The following is a 24,039-nucleotide window of genomic DNA, read 5'->3' as shown; positions in this document are numbered from 1 at the left end:
TACAAACAGGCCCTAAGGGAAGACCAAGACATTTTTGACCTTTTTGTAAATACAATGTGAGTGGTCTAAGAAAAATTCGTCCATTTTTTCTTTCTAACATTTCTTCTTTTATAAATGATTGCAGCTAATAATAGCTTTTGAAATGATAAGAAACTTTATGTAACACTAAAAATGAATGGCTAAATTTTGGGGATAAGTTGTAAATCTCATTAGAATCTTGACAGTAGTGTGTTGTTATTCCTACAAATATTGTTGAGATTGAATGAGATCTTCGAAGGGTTCAATCTGTACCAATCATTGGGTCTATTGAGAGTCAATTTTTTCAATTAATTCATTCTCTATTAGAATGGAGGCATAACGCCTCAGGAGCAACGATCATGACTTGGACCACGTCCAATGACCGATCACTAGAGTTTTGGACGGTATAATGAGAGATTGAACATTATCCTAAACATGTTACCACCTTTACTCCTACTAAAGTAATAATGATTTTCAACAAAGATAGAAAATCAATTTGAGCAAAGGCCTGAGATTGATTGGATTATGGTAACAATTTTTTTACTAATTTGGTGAAACTTTATTTGAGATTCATCAAACTGGATAAATTTACTTTTTTTAAAAAAAATGTACAAGTCATGTTTGGATGACGACTTTCAAATGTAAAAAATTGTATACCTAACACAACTTTTACTTAAATTACACGTATATTTTTATTTTATTGAAATTGACTTAGGAAATATGATTACTATTAAAAAAATTTATTTCTTTTATAGAAGTAATGTATAATGGCATTCAATTCATTAAAAAAAATTGGCAAAAAATTATGCAATTACACATGACTTCTATAAAAAAACATTAATACTGAAATCGGGTGTACAATTTTTTTCACCCAAACTCATCCCAATTTTTTTTATCAGCAAGAAAATATATAATAAATGTGACCCACTTTAGGGGTGGTCCAACCCTCTTACAAAGCAAAAGAGACATAGACCTCAAGAAAACTCTGACTGTCTATCCTGTAACAACTAGCTAAAAAACTACTTAAAATTGAAAGACCAACCCCGCCACCCTATCAACAACTATTAATTGAGTACATACATACCAGGGGTTCTAGGCATCAATCAAAGAACAAGAAACTCGTTGAAGGTACCTTTGACGAGATCCAAGACCAAACCTTAACATGTGCCAAGCAGAAGACTTCAAAATAATCTACCACTCCTTTGTTAAATAAAAAAATATTTATATGCCTCCAAATCTCGCTTACCAACGCAATCCAAACATTACCCAAAATAAGATTAACTGAAGTGGTTGCATCAAGAATTTTAAACTGCTCGATATGTGACCCAGGAGAGAGAATATTTATCGAACTCACTCCTAACCAAACGTAACAAAGATTCCAAGCTAGCCAAGTGACTCTGCAACCGAAGAACAAATGACTTGTCGACTCCTCTAACACCCTACACAAACAACAAAGATTGCTCTTAACCTGAACCCCTCGTCTCTCCAAGTTGACCTTGGTAGCAATCTTGTTTTCAATCACCCTCCAAGTAGTGACATGAGCTGAAGGAAGAGCCTTAATCCTCAAGAAAAAGTTGTACATCTTCGGACAATCCTCTGCTTCCTCTCCCCTTAATAAACTGTAAGCAGACTTGACAAAAAACTCTACAGACTCGCAACCCTTCCAAACCCATTTTTCCTTAGTCTCCAAGGCCAGGCTCTACAGGATACCACCTCAAACAACTGGCATACTTGAGACTCTTCCCAAGCAAAAAGCCCTCTTGTCCAAGTTAAGTTCCACTGCCAAACATTATTGACCCAAACTCCACAATCATTTAACTTTGCCTCCTTATTGTCAAACAAAGAAAACAACCTTAGGAATCTATTTTTCAAGACTCCAGATCCTACCCAGCCGTCTTCCCAGAACAAAATATCTCACCCTTTTCCAACCTCTCAATTATAATAGTCTTCAAACTCCCCACTACTCTGACTTCCAAATCTCCTCCAAATCTCTCCACCATATAAAGGCTTTGATGTTCCTGGCCTTATAATCTTTCATAATTCTCCAACCCCCATACTTAGATTCAATAACCTCCCTCCACAACCCACACTTATCTGCATTCAGATGCCAAATCCATTTTCCCAACAAAGGCATATTGAACTGCCTAGCATTTATAATGCCAAGATCGCCCGCATCCATGGACAAGCAAACCTTATCCCAAGCATCTCATGCAATATTCCTTCCTTCATATCCCCATCCCTACAAAAAATTTGTCTGCGTACTCACTATCTTCTTCAGCACAATAGATTGCAATCTGAACAAAGAGAGATAAAACAGTGGGATAGACAATATGACAAACTTAATCAGACAGATCCTCCCGGCCATCGAGATGAATCTACCCTTCCACTTGCCTAATCTACTTTTTATTTTACTAACCACTTCGTCCCAAAACAGTACCCTCTTATGACACTCCCTACATGCATCCTCAAGTATTTGAAAGAAGTTTTCGTCACATCACAATTTAAAATGGCCACGAAACAGAGAATCTTAGTCTAATCTACCTCTATCCCTCTGATTCTACTATTGAGAAAATTCACCTTAAGATCAGAAATCAACTCAAAACAGTTCAAAATGACCTTTATGTGATACACGCTTTTAATATTGGCTTTACTGAAGAACGAGGTGTCGTCTGCATACTGGAGCATGTTTACCTTAATCAAATTTTTGCCAATCTCCAAACTCTCCACCAAGTCTTTTTGCGGTCCAAGACACCCCTAACTAAACCTTCAGCCGCTATAAGAAACAAGAATGGTGCAAGAGGGTCCCCTTGCCTCATGCCCTTTTTCTGAATAAACTCCTTAATAGGGCTCCCATTTACGAGAACAGACATTGACGCTGATTCCAAGCAAGTTTTAATCCAGGAGATCCACTTTTCGCAGAAACCAAGTCTGCCTAACATATAATAAATGAAATTCCACCTCACGTAGTCATAATCCTTTTCGTAGTCCATCTTGAAGAAAACACAACTTTTCTTCTTCCTCTTCATCTCATCTAAGACTTCATTGGCTACTAGAACACCATCTATATGCCCCTTTCCTTCAAGAAAGTAGATTGCCAAGCATCAATGACTTTGTTAATCACCATTTTTAGCCTAATAGACAAAATGTTTGAGACGATTTTATACACGCACCCTACCAGCGAGATGGGTCTGAAATCTCTAAGTTGTTGCAGGCTATCTGTCTTAGAGACCAGACAAATAAACAAAGCATTGGACCCCCTAGGCCACTTTTCGTTGACCAAAAACTCTTTTAAATGTCGAAACAAAATCATCCTTAAGGCACTCCCAACAAAATTTAATGAAACTAAAATTGAAACTATCTGGACTAGGGCTCTTTGAACTATCACAACTGCAAACTGCATCCTTAACTTCCTCATCAAAAACAGTTCCTACCAGCAACACATTCTCTTCATCGGACATGGAGTTGAACCGAACATTGTCCAACTTAACTTTAGGCTCAGACATTCCATCAAATATGGCTTTAAAGAACTCTTTGACCTTAGCCTTAACCTTCTCTTTATGATCGCACCACTGACCGTTCACTTCTAACCAGTTGATCCCGTTCCTCATTCTCCTCCACTTCACAAACAAATGGTAGAATTTAGTATTTAGATCTCCTTGTTTTAACCACTTTGTACGTGTTTTTTTTACGCATAACTGCTTCCTGTTTGAAGAAATTCCAACTGTGTTCGTCTAATAGGATTCTCCTCTCCTCCCTCCCAAAGTCATGTAAATTGTCCTCATCATCTCTTGCATCTAGCTCTTGTATTTTCTTCTGTAAAATTTCCCTTGCTTGATTAACATTCTTGAAGACCTCTGTATTCCATATTTTCATATCTAGTTTTAACTTTTTCAGATTTTCTTTTAATACGAACAACCCTCTGTCATACACCTTATAACTCTGCTATTTGCTACAAACAAAAGTTTAAAACCTTCCATCTCTTTGCCACACATCCAGAATCCTGAAGGGTTATGGCCCCCAATCCACCGACGAAACTCTAAGCACTAGGGCACAATGATCAGAGACCGACCTGCTGAGAACGAATTGCTTGATGTTCGGCCAAACATCCAATCATTCCCTGGAAACCAAGATTCTGTCTATTCTGCTTTTAATTGACTCATTCAGTTTGTACCAAGTAAACTTTCTTCCAACATCGTAATTTCCATCAAGTCGGATTTTTTGATGAATTCGTTAAATCGAGCAATTTCTCTACTATAATCAGATACTGATACCACGCTTTTTCTCTCCTATTTCCGTTCCATAGAATTGAAGTCCCAGACAACACACCACACCTTGTTCTGTCGACTCTTCTTGATTTCACATATCTCATCCCAAATCTCATTTCTATCTTTCAACGAACCAGAACTCTACATGTACACTATTGTAACTTGTACCCCTACTCCTACCTTTCAAACACCTTCGATAACCGAAAAAAAATATCCCCTTGAAAGAGCTTGTCAAATTGAAACCATTTCTTCTCTACATAGTGATAATTCCTCCTACAATATTAACAACCCCGATTTCGACCCAATCGATTTTGTTAGTACCCCACAAATGGTAGCAAATCTCCTTACCAAACTCAGAGCACTTTGTCTTCTGTAAGCAAACCAACCTCCTCGCTTCGGATCAAATCACTTAAATATTTTCTTTTAGTGCTTCCTCCTAACCCCTTTATATTCATACTAATTAGACTCTTGTTGTCTCGGTTTTCCAAGGAATGAAGCCTGTTTAAAACGACTTCTTCTTCCTTTAACAGAGTGAAACCCATCTCCTTACCAATGTTCCACATTTTCCTGGCTTCTCCGTAATAATTTTTCATCTAAACAAATTTATTATCGTTTCTAACGACACTGTCCGAGATGAAGATCTCTGACCTTATCTCCCTTGATGAAGCGGACTTAGATACCCTCTCAACTACTGGTACACTTCCATCTCTGAATGGGTACATAATTCCCTTCCTTCCACCAATGTTGACCAACATCCTCCCTACTGGACAGTTGGCAAAGAGCGATTTTGATCCGCTGACCTTGGCCCTGGGAGGAGAAAAAGTTGCAGTAGACCCGCCCAAAACTGCCTTCTCGCCTTTTCGCACAGACCTTAAGATGCTCATCTTATCCGTAGTGGTTGTTGTCTCACTTTCAACCCCACGCATACCTTGCCCAGGACTTGTAGCGGAGGCCTAACTCGCTGCACCTCCTTCTTCTGCGTCATCCATCATCTCCACTACGAATGCGCTGTCGACGGAGCTACGCCTTCCCTCACTGTGGTCGTCACCGTAAATGACCTCGCATGTCCCACCCCCCCCCCCCCCGGTTGTTCTTCAGCTTCTTCGCAACTGCACGACCATCGCAGCCTGTCGTAGCCTCCTTGTCGTCGTCACACCTCTCTATCGGCGTCACAGGGAAGCTCGCAAAAGAATCAACTCCCAAACCGCCTCCCACCACCTCATCGTCATTTCCTCTAGTTATGTTGCTGCTGAGACCCACCAAGCGTGTCGCGCCACCGACTGCCACGTTACCAATGTGTTCTGTCACGTTGTCATTTGGGCCAAACCCTAGGCTTTCCCCTACCCAACTTTTTGTTCTCAATTGGGCCTGAACCAACCCACTACAAATTAGGTCATTTGGTCATGTCCCTTTGAAATTTGTTCCGTGATTAATTCCTGCCAGGAGATTGTTAGTATTACGCGCCCCATTTTCCTTTATCAATATACCCTCTTTCCTAAGTTCTAAAGCATCATTATGACTCTTCGCATCAGAATTAATTCCTCCACCTGTACATACGCCGCCTTTCATGATCTTTTTCCCTTCCACCGGGAACTGAACAGTCTTCTCTTCACCTCTCCTTTTCTCCAGACCTATCGTCGTGATCAGAGCACTCAAATTCAGTCACCCCAAATATGACTTACCATTTTCATAAATTTTTTTTATCCATTTTTATAAATCTATATTTTTTTACACCAAATAGGTAAAAAAAACCCTATCTTAACCAACCATGCTCAGCATGTTAAAATATGATAAAATAATTGATTGACAGTTAAAATATGATAGTGGTTAATTAATATCATTGTACGAAAAAATTATCATTTACCACTACAAGAAAACGGGCCATTAGCTTCTAGATATTTGCGTGGGCCTAGTGTGAACGCGTTTTCCATCGGCCAAACCCACGCAAAACCGACGCAAAATAGTTTTTCGTGGGTTGTCTGACACATAACAAACGCACAAAGAGATTTAAAAAATAATAATTTCATTTTAAGTTGTTTGTCGGCATGGTCGACGCTCCTTGTAGAAAAAAAATATTATGCGTGGACTGTAGCCGACGCATAGTTATATTTTAATATTTAAAATTTAAAAACTTATTTATTTTAAATTTATTTAATGTATAATATCAAGTTTTAGTACTTTTAATTAAATTCTAAAGTAAAATTTAATTTTAAGTTTTGTTTTATGTATTCATATTCACTTTAAATATTTGGATGGATGAAATTATCTGAATGAATTTGTTTAACTATTTGAATGATTTTTGTATTGTGAATGTGGTGTGAATGATAGCAATTTGTTATGTTGAATTCTGAATTTCATTGGTTTGGTATTTGTTGTCTTACATAGTAAAATGGCTAGAACAAAAAATATATGTTTTTTTTTGTTACCATTCATGGGTCGGCCAAGCTCACGCAAGCTTTTATTTTTTTACATTAATTAATTTATGCGTTGGCCTTTGCATTGATCAGGCCGTCGCAAAATCTGATGCCAATTTTCTTTTTTCAGTTCGTCAGCTAAACCGACGCATAGGCGATTTTATACATTTGCGTCGGTTTGACACACAACTAAGCCGATGATATTTGTTTCATCACCATTCCACGATTTTTTTTGTCAAATTATTGACTTATATAAATCTAACATTTAGGCGTCGATTTTTCTCATTCGCGTCCCTTTTTTACGACAAAACATCATGTTTTTCTTCTATTGTACTAGAGGATAAAAATTAAAGTGTTAGGATTACTATTCTACTAATATAATATAATTTTAAGAACAAAACTTAAACTGATAATCTAAATTTTGAAGTTCTACATTAAGATTCATTATATCAATAATTTGCGTTAACATGATCATTTATTAATATATAATATTTTTAAGCATAAATTCACATTATTAATAAGGTATTTTCGGTTAAGAAAGATTATACTAAGGTAGGCTAATTAAATTTTAAATCATTACTAAATTAAATTTTTTGTATTAATCATTCTCTTTTCTTGTATTTAATATGCATATTTTAAAAATAATGGTGATTATTTTGGTGATATTAGTATATTAGTAACTCAAAGCTTCAATCGTGAAAATGTCTTTCATGTTCATTTGTTTTCCAATTCCGAATTGATAAGCACAATGGGTCACCATCAGTATCAATTCACGATATTCATAAAAAAATTAAATTAATTGTTTGAATAATCAAATGACTGCTGTCATGCAGTGTAAATAGTTGTCATTGACTCTGATATACCACATGCTTTACCTTTCTCAACGGTTGCCAAACTAAGCTGCAAAATAAAAGGAATTACAGCATTATTTGAATTAACCAATATATATTATATATTATATTATTGTTAAGTCATGGATTTGACGTATGAAATATAATAAATGGTTTATCTTATGACCTTCAAACTCACTATAGATTTATTGACCTACGCCTTAGGTTTGGGCATGTTAGGTACCTGATCCGATAGTTGGTCATTTATGGTTGTTTCCTGACCTATGTATCTAACGTTATGAGGAATACAAATTAAGGAATCTCAAATCAATTAGTCTTAAACACTCAATTAAAACAGAAATCATAACTAAAGGTAGAGAGATTACAATTCAGTCTATATATATCAGATTATGATCTACAAAAAGAATCATCTAATAAACAACACAGGGAGTACTCTCAACTCCTATTTTATATCATATTTATTATATTTTATGTAAAACAATTATATTTTAAGATTTGATCATACGAGTAGAAAGAAAAAAATCGTTGTTGATAATTATTAAATAACGCATTAACATAAAACATAGGGTTATTATCTTAGTGCAAGAACTTCTATTTCTATAGGTAGTATTTGCTGTTGAAAATTAATCTAAAAAATAACTAATTAAAAAGGTGTGATTCTTTTTTATCAAAATCTTGAAGAAAATAATCATTTACAAATCAGAAAAAAGCCAGCAAAGTCGAAGATAAAAAAATGCTCATAAGTAAATTATTATTTTACTTGTTGAAAATATTTTTTTTATCTTTACCTATATATAAATGGGATTTTTCATTATAACCGTTTTTTGGTGTACACAATTTTTTTTCGATTCTACTCTTATTTAATATATCTCATCTACACCTATATATAAAGGGATTCTTCATTATAACTGATTTTTTGTGTACACAATTTTTTTTTCAATTCTACTCTTATTTAATATATTTCATTTTATTAATACAATGAAGTGTTTTTTCATATGACTCTCTCACTCTTCCCTTAATTCCTTATTTTAAGGCAACAAAGAGAGCATACTCTCACACATCTGAACACCAAATCTCACATATAAAATAAAATAATCTTCACTTTTAATCACTCTTTGCACTCTATTTTTTGTTTTTCAATTTCGATTCATCCAAAATTATTTCTATATGTATACTACATTTCTTGTCATCATGAAAATTGAGTAAAAGAGAAAAATGTAGAAACAATCGCGTCTGTGTTTCCACTAGTATATATAACTCTACAAGTTATTTTTCCTATTTTTTAACATGTATAATATTTAGAAAGTTTTCACAAAACCTAAACTTTTTTTTATCCCAAAACAAGGTTTTGACAACAAAAATTTATTATTGAAAAATTTCATAACTAAAAACTAATTTAAATAAGACGAAAAAGTAAAGAGATAAAAAAAATTAACGAAAATCAATTTCATAGAAAAATATATTTAACCCAAATAAAAAAAATCTGAAAGAAAAAAGTGAGAGAAATTGTGATAAAATAAAATACAGTGATGAAAGAGTAGTAGGGAGAGATATATCCCTGGTGGCCCGTGACGAGGATGTTAGGAACAAGTAAGGGAAAACTGAAAGAACGTGCTTCTCTCACTTTCACTTTTTGGTTCAAAGTTTGAAGGGTCCTAATATTAGTGGTCGCTCAAAACGTGGCCAGAGTCTGACTGCTGAGGCTATGGTCCCCACGACATGACACTTCCCCGCACGTGCATGCACGCTCTTATCTCAACAACATCAATGTTGCAGAGTAAGTAGAAATGTCCAAGAATAGAGTAGAATAGCTGCCACTGTTGTGTATGGCATATACATCATATAGAAGAATCATATATATGCATGATTGTTGGCACTATTGGATTTCGCTAGTTTTTGTCATGTTAAAACTTTTTATACATGTCTTTGTATCTACGTACACCTCTCAGGTGAAGCTAAGCTAGTATTGGTTTGCTTCTTCTTCAACTCAAGTTTGATATATGTTTATCTTTAAGCTCATATTGAGATATGTGTGTGAATATGACATGCATACATAGAAATTGATAAATAAGGGGTTGGTTGGTTGGTTGGTTGGTCATTAGTTGAGTTGAGACTGAAGAAGAGTTAGACTGAGAGAGCTAGCTAGGTGGCCTAGTGTGTTTCTGTGTTGCTTTGGTTGTGACCATGTTCTAAGATATAGGGAAAGGAAAAAAAGGACCAATCAATTAGTCACCTCATGCAGATAACAAATTACAAATTGCTACAATAATTTCAGACCTCCCCATTATCTATTCTTCACATTCTGCTATTGTTTGACCAGTAACTGATGACAATGGATGATAGCATGCATTATATTCTACTTGGTTTGAAATGTTTGCATTTTGTTTGATGAGGTTGGTAAAGAATGGTGATGAAACTTTGACTTTGAAACTAGAGATGTAAACTATGGGAAGGGGTGGTGGCTAAATAATTTAATAAGCATTGTGGCTTGGTAAGAAAGACAGTATATATATATATATACATACAGAGTACACAGTAGTGATAGCAATGCAGTAATAATGAGAGGTGTACAGCAATTTCGTGGTCATCAAATCAGTTGACTGTTCTGTCTCTCTCTAGTTGTTCTCTCGTGACCTGAGGTGTCACTCATTCCATTGCCACATTCAGCAGTTTCATCATGATACATTGGTGTTTCTAGCTTGATTAAAGAGACGTCTCCACAAGTATACATTCTAAAGAAAAGAGTCAAAGTTTTTGTATCTATTGGTTTTGCTGCTATATCTAATTATATTTTGTTTTTAACAAGTCCCTCCAAATACCAGCATTAGGTTTAATCACGGCATCATTAGGCTTAACCACCATATATTAGTTATTGTCTTATTTGAAGTTTGGAATTTTCTGCTGTGACCCCTAGCTTTGCCTCTGATAAACATTAAGAGAAAATTTCATCATATATTATTATATATTTAGTGCAGTTTTGGTGCTTTATAAGAGAAAACTTCGAGATCTGGTAAAGGATTTAATAATAATAAATAATAGTAAAAATGTTAATAATATTAATGATGGTGGAATGAGAGTAGCATAGTTGTTTAGTTTCTCCAGCTGAGTTATTACGAAAGAGTGGGCTTTAAGCCTAACTCAACTTCGTAAAACCAGCTCATAAGGGTGAGGTTTGCCCCCACTTATATACTATTAAAGGCTTTAATCTCTAGTCGATGTGGGATCTCCAACACACTCCTCACGTCGAGACCGTCAACTTGTGTGTGGGACTATATATTTTGGATGATCCGGCCCGATAGCTAGTTGACCTGGGATCTCCAACATGAGTGTCAATGTTTTTCTTTTGTTTTCCTTGTGAGTGAGTTTGAGTAGTTGGTGAAAGCCTACGTTTCTTCTTGGACTTGCACCACTTCTTACAGAGAGCCTACCTTTGAGTTCTTCTCTCAAGTGCTGAGCCCACACAGTGTTCAATGTACGAAGAGCACGGCGAGTTTTCACATAACCCACAACACCAATTGGACCATTCGAGGGGTCTCAATAATTGTACCAGCCTCACACCAATTCAGTTTCAATTGCAATTTAATCTCACAGATATTACTTTTCATATTTTGTAGTTAATTACGTTTTTTTATCTGTTTTCATATTTATTATTTTTTAATATTATTTCAGCTTATACTGATATTATTGGTTTTAATTGTGTCTGAGATTTCTTTTAATTAGAAAAAGGAAAACTCGAGATGATTAAAAATAGTCATCGCCAAACCTTCAGTTTGTGCATCATAAATGCATTTTTTTTGGCTGTATTATAAATGTATTTAAATTTTCAGAATTGAATTTCTCATAGGACGTGGATCATTATTGTCAGTGACTATTTTGGTCAATACTTTTCAAAAACTAATACAAAAGATTGTTAAAAGCATTATTATAAATATCAATTTATTCAATTGGATTATAGAAATAATTTATTGTTAGAATTGATTATTCATGTTTTTTACAAATTTTAAATATTTATCTTATATATAAATTATTCAACAATTTTAGATTGTTATATATATATATATTTGATTAAAAAGAAACATAAATGTATTACTTACTAAAATAATAAATATTTGAATTTAGTTCACAGATTCAATATGTCTAATATTTTGGTTTTTGGGTTTTTTTGTTTTTTCAGTTTGATTAGATCTTATAGTTGTTTTATTTCAAATCTTCACAACTTAGCGTTCCAGTTCTACATAATATCTTTACAGGTGATCATTTCTATTTCTTTTATCATTACTTTTTCAATTCAAGGTAATGCTCATTTATATTTATTTTTTATCACTGAAAAGAATAAATAAATAAATATAAATTACTTAAGGGGTGGTTCAACCAATATACATATCAACAATTCTTTTTAAAAGGAAAGTCCTATGGACGACTATAACCTACAACTCAAAATCAACAAAGGCACCTAGAAGAACAACATCATCAAACCAAACTATTCAATCTAACAAACTATTAAAGACTTTTGATTATAAGCAAACAAGTCAACGAACCAAGACATCAGTCAAAAAAGGAAAAACACGCAGAAGCAAAATTAGATGTAATCCAAGACCAAACCTTTAATTGAGTCAAAGAAAAAATTTCATAATGATCAATCATTCCACCTTTGAAGATGTGTTTGTTCCTGTGTCTCCCAATCTCACCAATGACTGCAATTCAGACACTTCCCCAATCGGCGTTTACATAGTTTGGCACATTGCACAACTTAAAATGTAGGAAATGTGAACCAGAATCAAAATGATCTATCGACCCCACCCGAAACCAAGCATAACACTCATTGCAAACTAACCAAGCAATTCTACACAAGCAACAAGATATATAATCGACTGTGACCCCTCGCCTTACTAGATTGGACTTAGAGGCGATCGTATTATCCAACACCCTCCAAGTTGTGAAGTGAGCAAAAAGCAAATCTTTGATCTTCCAAAAAAATTCGAACAAGGACGAACTTTCTCGATAACGAGAATTCCTTAATATATTGTAGGTCGAACTGACCGAGTACATCGTTGACACGTCGTCCTTCCACACCTAGAAATTTTCCTTTACTAAAACAAGACACAAACCATGAATCACCTGTATAAGTTGAAGTTCCTAATTCTTCTTCCAATCAAACAAGTCCTTTCTCCAAACTAGATCCTAATTCCAAGAGCCAAAAGACCACTCCCCAAAAGAATCCAAAAAGGCATCTTTATTATTACTAAGGAGAACAATCTCAAAAACTTACTCTTCATAGCTTTAGCTCTCGCTCACTCATCATCCCAAAACAAAATATTATCCTCGTTATCAACTGCCCACTCAAAACAAGCCACAATATTCCTTCCCCACTCCTCCAAATCCCGTTCAGATCTTTCCACCAAAGAAACTCCATGTGGGAACTCCTAAACTCTTTTGGACTCCTCCAGCCACCATATTTAGACTCAATAACCTCTTTCCACAAACCATCCTTGTCTGATACCAAACGCCAAATCCATTTCCCTAACATAGCCACATTGAAAAGCCTTAAATCCATGATACCAAGACCACCAACTTCTTGTGACTCACAGACCTTTTTCCAAGAAACCCAAGCTATCTTCCTCCCCTCTGAGCCCCAACCTCAAATAAAATTGATCTGTAATTTCACAATTTCCTTCAACACCACAGAAGGCATCTTATACAAAGAAACGTAAAACAATGGAATAGATAAGAGAACAGACTTAATCAAACAAATTCTCCCTGCTAACTACAAGAATCTTCCTTTCCACCTTCCCAATTTGCTTTTGATCCTTTTTAACACACCGACCCAAAACGCACTTCTCTTATGACAACCCCCCACAATCATCCCCAAATACTTAAAAGGAGTATTCATCACATCGCAATTGAGAATTGTCGCAAAACGTTGAATCACTAACTTATCAACCCCCAACCCACCAACTCTACTTTTCATAAAGTTAACCTTACGGCTAGAGGCTAACTCAAAGCAATTCAAAATTACCTTAATAGCAAATACGCTTTTAGTATTAGCTTCACAAAAGAACAAAGTGTCATCTACAAATTGAAGCATATTTACCTTTACCTTCTTAACCATGATTTCCAAGCTCTCTACCAGATTCATCTTAATAGTTTTCCTTGACACCCGTGCCAAATTTTCATTTTCAACCACAATGAAAAACAAGAAAAACGCGATAGGATCACCTTAACGTAAACCCTTTTGTAGATAGAATTTTTAGTTGAACTTCCATTTACTAACACCATATAAAAGAAGATTCCAAACATTAACTAATAAGTTTTTTATTTTATTTAATCTTCAGTCCAAATCTCAAAATTTCTTCGATATGAGTTATATTATAAAATTTTAATTTACATAATTGTCTAAATCCATTCCAAAGTCTTCTGATTTCGTGGCACCTATTTCTTTCTGTTAATCAGCATTATATAGTTATCTATCACATTACTTTGCGAAGTGGAAGAGTCACAAACACTTGAGGTCAACCATACTTTGTGAGATTACCAACATGAAGTTGAACAAGAGTTCGAGATCGTGGTGCAAACCCCACAATCCCTTGATCAAAATCTCAACTTGCAGACTACCCAATTTCCCAATTCAGATTCTCCTCCTGGGTCTCTGTCATTTATTGGTCCCTGCATCTTGTTCCCGGAAACCCCCACCTCTTCCAATTTTGCCTCTCCCAACGGCGTTGCAGCTCCAATGGCAACTGCGCGACATGTCCCTCTTCTTCCATTTCGGCCCCAACACCTTCACGGACTCCGAATGGGGTTCCGGCCACGCTCACCCCTCCGTCTTCAACCCCACCAAGCTCAACACATCGCAGTGGATAAGGGTCGCAAAAAATTGTGGCTTTTCGACAGTAATCCTCACTGTAAAACACCATGATGGGTTCTGCTTGTGGCCCTCTGATTACACCGACTATTCCCTGCGTTCCAGCAACTGGAAGAATGGGAGCGGCGACGTCGTCGCCGAGCTCTCATCCGCCGCCAAGGATGCCGGCGTCGGCTTTGGAATCTACCTTTCGCCGTGGGATCGCCACGAGACAAGTTTTGGTGACACTTTGCGGTATAATGAGTTCTACTTGGCCCAAATGACTGAGCTACTCACTAGGTAACTAAATTAAGTAGTTGTGAACATGTTAAATAATTAAGTAATTATTCGCATGTTAGTATTTATTTGTAAGTTGTTTTTATAATGTAAGGGGATAAATGTTAAATTAAAAGTTCAATTTGTAAGCATTTGCAGTATAAAGTGTAAAGAACTGTAGGATCTTTTAGTCTTAGTTCCTCTAGAAATTATTTATTTCAGTTCTTATATTTTAATAGTTCATATACATACACTTTTCATTCCGTTTTAGTTTTTATGGTTTATGAACGTCAGAGACTAAAATGATAGTGTAAAATAATTGGATTATTGACTAATATGTTAAACTGTTTTCAAACACATCCTAGTTATGCTGGACTGGACATTTTTATAAGCTATTTTATAAGTTTTTCGTAACTCACATACGTGCATAAAATAAGTTTCAATAAACCTTATAACCATAGTTAGTGTTGCGTTCTATGATCATCTTTACCTGTGTGACTCCTAAGTCACACTTGAATTCCTATATGTTAGGTTTGTTGAGAATCTGGTATCTATTTAGTAATGCAATACATTTGTGATTGGAGAGATAACATTACTATTTTGAAATTCTCCCTGTGATCCTGTGAATCATTCTTTTTATATGCCAATTTGCTGTCAATATATATTCCATGTTTATTTAAATAGTAAGTTCATTCAAACCAGGTATGGAGAGATAACTGACGTTTTTCTGGATGGTGCAAAAGGGGAAGGGGAGAAGGACATGAATTATCTCTATACAAGCTGGAATTCTCTGATTCACCAGCTCCAACCAGGGGTCTCTATTTTTTCTGATTTGGGTCCTGAGACAAGGTGGGTAGGTAATGAGTACGGTATTGCTGGCTTCACTTGTTGGTCTCTATTCAACAAAACAGGCTTTGAAATTGGTCAAATTGATCTCCAGTAAGTTCCATTTTGTACTAATACTCCTATAGTTTCCCTTACTTTTAAATGATGTTTGGTTTACATGATTACTTTGTTGTCACTTAGCATTATATATAGTTGGATTATAATTCTTGCTGCATGGTGTTTTAGCTGCGTCAAACACTTCTATAGAGCAATTTTGAAAATCATGGAACTCTCTATAATTCGTACATGGGTATTCAGAGAAATGAACTTATTCTGATTCAGCCTATTCATTGGTTTTAAATGAAGTTGAAGAATGTAAATTTCAGTTAGTTCTTTCTTTGTTGCTTGTATCCTTTGCAAGGCTTGAAAATGTGGAGAATCATGTACATGACTAAAATGCTCTCAAAATGGCATGTGAAAAAATTAATACTCTCAGATTACATAGAACCAGAGGTTCCCTTGTTTCTACTTTGAGTACTGTAGACATTTACCAATGTGTTTTGGTCATCAAACAGATACAATAGCGAGGGAGACCCATTAGGTCCTGATTGGATTCCTGCTACATGTGATGTCTCAATAAGACCCGGTTGGTTTTGGCATGCTTCAGAAAGTCCGATGTCTGCAAGGAGTCTACTTGAAATATACTATAAATCAGTTGGTAGAAACTGCAAGCTATTATTGAATGTACCCCCAAACTCCTCGGGTCTTATTTCAGATGAGGATATCCAAGTTCTTCAAGAGTTCGCTGAACTTCGGAGGTCCATATTTTCTCACAATTTGGCTATAAATGCTGTTATTAATGCCAGCAGCATAAGAGGGGGGATTCAAGATACTCACTTTAGTCCCTACAATATTCTTAAAGAAGGTATATACACATATTGGGCTCCCGAGGAGAACCAAACTAAGTGGATATTGTACATAAATCTCGAAGAACTAGTATCATTCAATGTTTTGCAATTACAAGAGCCTATTCACATGGGACAGAGGGTGATTGAATTTCACCTTGAGACGTTGAGCCAAGATGGTGTATGGATGAGAGTTGTAAATGGGACCACAATCGGATATCAGAGGCTGTTGCTGTTTCCAAAACTGAAGTCTCAGTATTTGAAGCTAGTTGTTGACAAGTCACGTGCAGACCCATTGATATCATACTTAGGAATCTACATGGATTCTGTTACCGTTTTGAGGGACACACCTGATAAAAAATCAGGAGCCTCTTTCAATGGAAGTCAAGTTCTGCAGACCACCACGCACAACAGTTCCCTAAGTGCTGCAATGTAAACTTTGTTCAATTGTAAAATTTGAAAGCACTTTACACGGAAAATACACTTTCAATTTTCTTAGATTCTTTATAATTCCTTGAATACGGTTATAAGCAGAAGAGATTAATCCCAGTGAATTGATTTGTTCTTTTACAAATGTTGCAAAAGGTCTCTCATCTTTTATTCTATAAGTGTGATTTATTATAGAATAAATTTCAAATAAATTTTACTCAATAACAGCATCTAGAAAGAATGTGATAAAAAGTGTATTAATTTCTTCACAGCGCTGGTGAACACAACCTATCAAATGGGCAAATGGGTGGGTAATTTTCTCCAAAACCATACCTTTCCTCTCCCTCTGCAGATCTTTAGTAACTAGTGGCTTAGTCATTTAGTTGCCATTGCATGAAAAAATAAAAAAATAAAGCTTTGAATACTTAAAGATACTAAAAGATGGGGATTTTTAATTGACTTGCGTTGGTAATACATTCTTATCCATATTTATTGTTCCTCCAATCAAAACAGAGTTGTTAGGCATATGAAATTTGAATTAACCTAAACAAGCGAAGAGAGCAATTGAGGGAGAGAAAAGAAACACAGAAATGGAAGAAGGAAGCAAAAGAAGAGTAACGTGCACTATTCTATCCATAGACCACACCGATATGTTTTACAGAGTGTGCGGCGTTTGCGAAAGGACTCTTCCCAACCCCTCTTCCATCTGCCACTCCTGCAACCCTCCCTCCAAACGACTCTTTCGCTTCCTCGTATCGTATCCTCTCTCTTTTTTTTCCTTTCTTTTCTCTCCAACAAAATTTAATATAACAACCTTGTTTTGTTTTGTTTCTTCGGTAGATGTCAGTTGCCACAGACACAGAGGTTCTCACTGTCATCTGCTTCGACAGGGTTGCCAAACTCCTCCTTGGCTGCTCCGCGGATGAATTCTTCCACTTCGCCAAACTTTACCCTTTTTCCGGTATTCTCTACTGCATTTTTTATTTCATATATATTCTGCATTTTCTAGTAAAAATATTTTCTATAACTTGTTCTTTATTAACGAAGGGGTCACGCTAAATGAAATAATGGAGGGAGAGATGTTCACTGTGACATTATCCAAATCAATGAACGCCAATGCACAACACATCAGAGTTGCATCCGCTGTTCCTCTAAGCTCTTCATTTCAACCCGCAATTAACCTTTTGAAACAATGCTACCAAACGCCACACGCTTCCTAGTCTTGTCACCACTTTGGTATACTTTTTTTTAATGTTTCCATATTCATATTCCCTTTTTCTTAATTGTCATTTGTATTGCTCAAGAATTGAAATTTGCTTTCAATACAATCGGGTGTAAAGTTGTACACGATTTGGTGACATGAATACATGGTTTGTTTCAAATTCTTCAGTGGGCAGTTTCAAGGATAATAAGAGAAACAAGAAAAAAAAAGAATTATATTCCACCCTCCCATTATACACACGGAGAAGACATCAATATCTGTGCAAGAAGAGGGATGGTTTTGGGTTTTGTGCTCTGAGTGCATCATTTTGGAGAGACATTATCCCCATTCTTTGTCATTGTCAGTTTCCCTTGCATCCAGCTTCTTAGCATTGTAAGTGCAGCCTTTGGTTGATCCATAGGCACCATGTGACCAGCCTCGTATACCTGTTTTTGTTTAACCAAAAAATAAAGTCACCAGAAGTGAATTCACAATTTCACGCATAGCAATAAACCCTTCAACACAAACCTTCAGGAAAGCGAGAGGTCCATGGCTTTTCAGCAAGCCTGCTTCTGCACCTTCCACCAAAAATGGGACTGTACCAGACGCCCCAAATTCTTTTTGACCGGACCACTGCATTGCTTGAACCCACCTTGAATTCCCTGCCCAAATCACAGACACATTAATTGTTTGTTTGAATTCACATTAAGTTTCCAGAATCACATTCAAATATCAACTAAGGTGATTTTTGATAAATATCTGTTCATACTTTTGATTCCAGATTCACAATTGACTTTTGAGGTGAAATAATTTTTTACAATTATTATGTTATAACATAAGTGTACTAAATACTATTAATTAGTTAGAATAGAAACATTCAAATATAAATTGTAGCATTTTGAAATCAATTTTGCAAATGTTCAGTCAATCAAACTAAGAATGCTCAATGACCTCTCTATCCCTTTGATATGCTATTTTGGTTCCAAATAAATTGAGTATACGTAGGTTTACCAAGCCAATTGCATATGAGATCTTCTTCTCCAGCATACACAAGCACCTTGATTCCATCCTCGAGGAGTGCGGGAATACCCGCTTCTAGATTTTTCATCCAGTCTTGCATCATAGCACTATACACTGTGCTACTGCATGAAACGAAGTCCAACTCCCCAACACCTAAAGCATCTCTCACTGTCTTCTTGTTTAAGAATTCCTCCATCTCAGAGAAGTCATAGCACAGATCTCCCACACATTTCTTTCTAATGTCATAGTACTGCATTTAGAATAACAGGATGTGATATTAAACTCAATCTGCATTATTTTAATTCATCTTGATCGTAGTACTCTTTATATTGCTAAAATGAAGATGCAAAAGTTTTTTCATGGTAAAACTCAAACTGCATTGTTTTAGATCTTACATTAACATCTCCAGCAATGTTCATTATCCGATTGAATATCCTATTGCAAACATATAATGAAGTTTCACAGGTTTCTCCACCTTCAGTGCCTGATAAATGAAATACAAATTAAGAGTGTCATTGAACATAAGTAGTGTGAGTAGTGCAATAAATTGGTAAAATTATATCCCTTGTGGTTTTCTTTTCTAAGGTTACCCACTCTCTGGCTAAATAACTCTGTAGTGAAAAGGAAAAAAAATAAAGGAAGTTATTTATACCGCAAGCTTCTATGGCCTGCTTGCATGATGGGAGCAACTTGTTGATGCTATTATAATCAGCCTTTTCAATCAGTCCTCTGTCTAATGCATAGTCTGTATACGCCTGGTACTGAATTTCAGGATTGGTTAAGCCATTACCAATAGCAAAACCCTGTTTATTATATAGGAAGAAACGAATCAGTACAACGAAGAAAAAGCAATTACTTAACCTTTCATAGTTATGTTATAGGTTATGAGATAGTACAAGACCTTTAGATTTATATGAATTCCTTCTTTTGCTTTGTTTCCTTGGTGAACCCTGGATGCAAGAGCTGGAATGTAGTGTCCAGCATATGACTCTCCAGTAATATAAAAGTCATTCTTAGTGAATTGAGGGTGCTCCTTGAAAAAGGCCTGTTATTATTGTAAAATTTAGTGGACTCGTGTATGCTCAACTGCATAGTGTAACATACAGTTTGAAATTTTGATGGTACTTATATATCAATTACCAATCTTGCATTTTTAATTTATCTACAACCAACCAAAGGTAAATCAATTTTAACCAATTAATGTAAGTAATTATAAAAAAACAGAAATGATTGAGTTTGATTTTATTAGGAAATTATTTTATTTAATCAGTTATCAAATATACTCACCTGCAAGAAGTCATACAAATCATTGCTAACACCTTCTTCATCATGGCGAATGTCACTCTCATCAGAAGTATAGCTGAACCCCGTACCAGTGGGTTGATCAACAAATATAATATTTGATGCCTACAAAATGAGAAAACACTCTATTGGTTCTAGCATGTAGACAAATATAGTGTATCAAGTTGATTCTTTGAGCTAGCTATAGTCCTATTAAGAGTGGACAGAGATATACATAAAGTCATTTTTTTCCTGGGAGACACTGCATGGGAGCATGAAAAAGCACAGAAAAAATTGATAGGATTTGTCACAGGATGGAAATATGCGAGTGAGGTAAAGTGAGAAAAACAAAGGGGAATTTATTGCTACCTTGTCCCAACCATAGTCATTCCACACAAGGGACAAGTTCTTGGTAAGCTGAAAAGGACCATTTTCGTAAAACAAAGCTAGTTCACTGCTGCATCCTGGTCCTCCAGTCAACCATATGACAACGGGATCATCCTTTCTGTTTCGAGATTCAAAGAAAAAGTAGAACATCCTGCAGATGATAAAGAGAAAAAATATTCAATTCAATGCAGGACCACATATCTAGCTCCTAATTATTTACTGAAGATAAAATTGACTAATAAGCAACCTATAAGGAATCTGCATTATTAACCAGCCTAAACCAGTACTATATCTATGTGAGAGTAAATTTAGCTGATTGAAATTCAAAGCAGAATGTATAAAAATTATATTAGCTGTGATGTAAGCATGAATATGTGATGCGTCAAAAAACCATGCAAGACAAAGTCAACTCACTTAAAAATCTAAAGCAAATAATTTCTAATTGAGCTAGCCAAGGTTCCAGTATCAAGCATTATTAGCCTTTTGTAAATCTGAATAATTATTTAACCTTAATGAATATTTTATTTTGCATTATTTAATCCACATGACATGGCCTCAACTATAGCTGGCAGGAATTTTAACTTTGGTTGCTTTTCACCAAAACGTCCCTCTTCCTCGTGACACTTTACCTTTCCCACCTAACCGAATAAAGCAGTAGTACGCAAGCTAAACCCCTTAAAATCGCAGAAAAGAATTCTCTACCAAACAACAAGAACCATTTCTGAACATGAGTTTGCATTTTTACCTTGCAGCTTTGGAACGAGGAAGACTATAATAGCCTGCATGGTGACCAAGTTCTTCAACAGAAGACCCTGGAGCAACAAGGCTAGGAAAAGTTAACTTCTTCTCCACAATGTTTCCTGCCACAAGAAGAGAGTCACTCTCGAGTGTATTAATAGGGTCTTTAGGGAACAGGTTGAACCCTCTTATGAGTTTTTCTGCCGTTGAAGAAAAACTAAGTTCAGTGGTTGTGGGGTGAGTTGGAGAGGAGAAAGAAGGTGGAATGTTATTGGAGATGAGGAAGAAGAACATAAAAGACAGAGATGTGTTGAGGAACCTTGACGATGATGATGCCATGTTGTTTTGTTTCGTAGAAAAAAAGTGTGGCAATGGCTATGAATTTATAGTGGTGTCTTTACCTATGTGGTTTGGTTGTTAGGCTCGGGAAAAAGTTGAGTATGGGAGGCTTTGTGGTTTCCTGCACCTTTCAACTTGCTATTTTAAAATAAGTCTACATGCAAATAACTACTAGAGGTTTTTAACTCTAGCATCACAAGACAATAAAACTTTGCTTTTTAACCATAAAAACCTTTTCTTATCAAAGTTTTTAAGAATTAAATAATATATACAATAGTATTTTGAAGGTTATTTACATAAATATAAATTGGCCCACATGATATATATTTTTATTTTCAAAATTATGTTAAAGATAATTTTTAATTGGTCCAACATTTTAACACTTTCAGTATGCCTACATACATTGATTATAATTAACATGAAAATGGAAAATAAAAGTATTTATTATATAAAATATATAAAAAAAACTATTTAATACTCTCTCTATTTCGAAATAGTGAGGTTTTAACAAATAAACATTAATTTTTGTATTTCAATTTTGCTAAAAAAATAATTAATGTGAGGGAATCAACACCTAGATGAAAATGAAGAACAAATAAAATAGTTTAATAAAATTATTACTCTCATTAATTTATTTTTTTCTTAATCACTGAAAAAACTTAAGTGTTGATTGTTTTAAAATGGAAAGAGTTCTGACAAACACAAAAAAAAATATGGAAGAAGTATATTTTTAATTAATTAGCAGTACTTAATAAAGTACATAAACATTCCTTAATCTACACCATTATAACACCGAGAATCTCTTTATTTATATGTTTTGTAAAATTAATTTTTAAAGAAATGAGTTTAAATAGCATATATAATTGATAGTGCATTTAGTTTATGTATGTTGAAAAAATAATTTTGACCCTGATCTAATGTAGTAAAGCAAATAGCTTCTGTTTTTTTCATTTCTAAAGCTTAAAAGGATGAAATTGATGACCCGGTTAGCATGTCTTGCAAGTGTGGCATTCTTACGTTTTCATATTGCATGATGAATTATTGAAAATCAATGGAACAGATTCTGTCTAATCTATAATTGCAATATGTCAAAATATGCATGAAAAAGCCCCTCCTTTAATTGGTTTTGTCTCTTGCAAAACCACTTATCTTGTGCCTCATTCGTTATGTCAACATAAAGTCAATTAGAGAATAGTAAAAAGTGTGATCCTAAGTTTTAAAAAACATTCTAGATTAATATCCACTGCACAGTTATTGTAAATAAATACAATTAATTATATGTTTAAAGAAAGTTATAGCAGTAGTGTGTTTTGTAATGGTGAAGCTCATAAAGTAGCTAGGAAAGTGTAGCGTGTAAGAGATGATAGCGGTGACTTAATTGCATGCACACGCAATATTGTCTAAGCATGAAAAAAGAAAACTGATGAGTGTGTTCAACACTTTCATGAACCACACTTCTTTTGTTTTTGTTTGTGAGATGCTACAACCGAGTGCCGTACAAGACTACCAACATGTCTACAATGAAAATAGATACCTACCCTTTTCATATTCATCCTTCTGTGTCAATTATATGAACATGTGCCATACCAGAAACTTGTTGTGAAAACAAAAGGCAGAGAAAAACTTAGCCGAATATAAACAGTTTTTTACTCTTTTGCATCATGCCATTTTGATGCAATGGATTGGAGTTTCTTAAGTGTCATTTGTTGTTTTATCAAGTGAACAGAAGAAAGTAAAAGGGTTGTAGTTATTGATGATTTTGGAGTGTAGATATTGGATACATGCTAAAATTATTGCAACCATTGAGGGAATATTATAAAGAGTTTTTCGGCCTTATTATGGTTATTAGGTCAGATATTGAGTGATTCACAGATGCAAGAGTTGCTTGTGGGTATGCTATTGCCAATTTCCAATCATCCCAGCAAAAGTGAAAAATGTTGTTTTCCTTAAAAAAAAGACCTCTTAAATAATTGAATTGATAAGACTTACTTAAAAAGATGGTTAATTTAAATAAGTTATTTGGATAAACTAATTATTAATTATTAAGAGTGAACTTTAAATTTAACTCAACTTTAAAATACTGTCTTCTAAGGTGAAATTTCTATTCATTTATATATGTTTTTTCCTAAATCTTGAACACATTCTCCTCACGTTAACACTGTCAACTCGTGTGTGAGATTATATATTTATGGATGGTATCATTGTAACCCGATAACAGGTAATCCTAACAAATTTTTAATGAGATAAGT

General features: G+C 35.0%; 3 protein-coding genes across 3 annotated transcripts; 2 read left to right on the top strand and 1 right to left on the bottom strand.

The window, feature by feature from the left end:
- Positions 1-13,854: 13,854 nt before the first annotated feature.
- Positions 13,855-16,969, top strand: FUC1 (alpha-L-fucosidase 1). The gene is made up of 3 exons (XM_068644311.2): positions 13,855-14,689; positions 15,368-15,604; positions 16,066-16,969. The coding sequence occupies exons 1-3, from the start codon at positions 14,085-14,087 to the stop codon at positions 16,829-16,831; spliced, it is 1,608 nt and encodes a 535-aa protein (XP_068500412.2). The 5' UTR covers positions 13,855-14,084; the 3' UTR covers positions 16,832-16,969.
- Positions 16,970-17,286: 317 nt separating this feature from the next.
- On the top strand, positions 17,287-18,206 carry LOC137835699 (replication factor-A carboxy-terminal domain protein). Its single transcript, XM_068644314.2, has 3 exons — positions 17,287-17,576; positions 17,665-17,785; positions 17,872-18,206. The coding sequence occupies exons 1-3, from the start codon at positions 17,415-17,417 to the stop codon at positions 18,042-18,044; spliced, it is 456 nt and encodes a 151-aa protein (XP_068500415.2). The 5' UTR covers positions 17,287-17,414; the 3' UTR covers positions 18,045-18,206.
- LOC137835698 (serine carboxypeptidase-like) lies at positions 18,098-21,946 on the bottom strand. Its single transcript, XM_068644312.2, has 9 exons — positions 21,459-21,946; positions 20,696-20,864; positions 20,333-20,452; positions 19,947-20,090; positions 19,698-19,848; positions 19,441-19,529; positions 19,037-19,295; positions 18,554-18,687; positions 18,098-18,471 (listed from the first exon to the last, which is right to left on the bottom strand). The coding sequence occupies exons 1-9, from the start codon at positions 21,788-21,790 to the stop codon at positions 18,349-18,351; spliced, it is 1,521 nt and encodes a 506-aa protein (XP_068500413.2). The 5' UTR covers positions 21,791-21,946; the 3' UTR covers positions 18,098-18,348.
- Between the last annotated feature and the right edge of the window lie 2,093 nt (positions 21,947-24,039).

Source organism: Phaseolus vulgaris, chromosome 5 (genome assembly GCF_051622355.1).
Source record: "Phaseolus vulgaris cultivar YP4 chromosome 5, ASM5162235v1, whole genome shotgun sequence".
Taxonomy (NCBI): Eukaryota; Viridiplantae; Streptophyta; class Magnoliopsida; order Fabales; family Fabaceae; genus Phaseolus; species Phaseolus vulgaris.
This window is presented reverse-complemented; position numbering and strand designations above follow the sequence as displayed.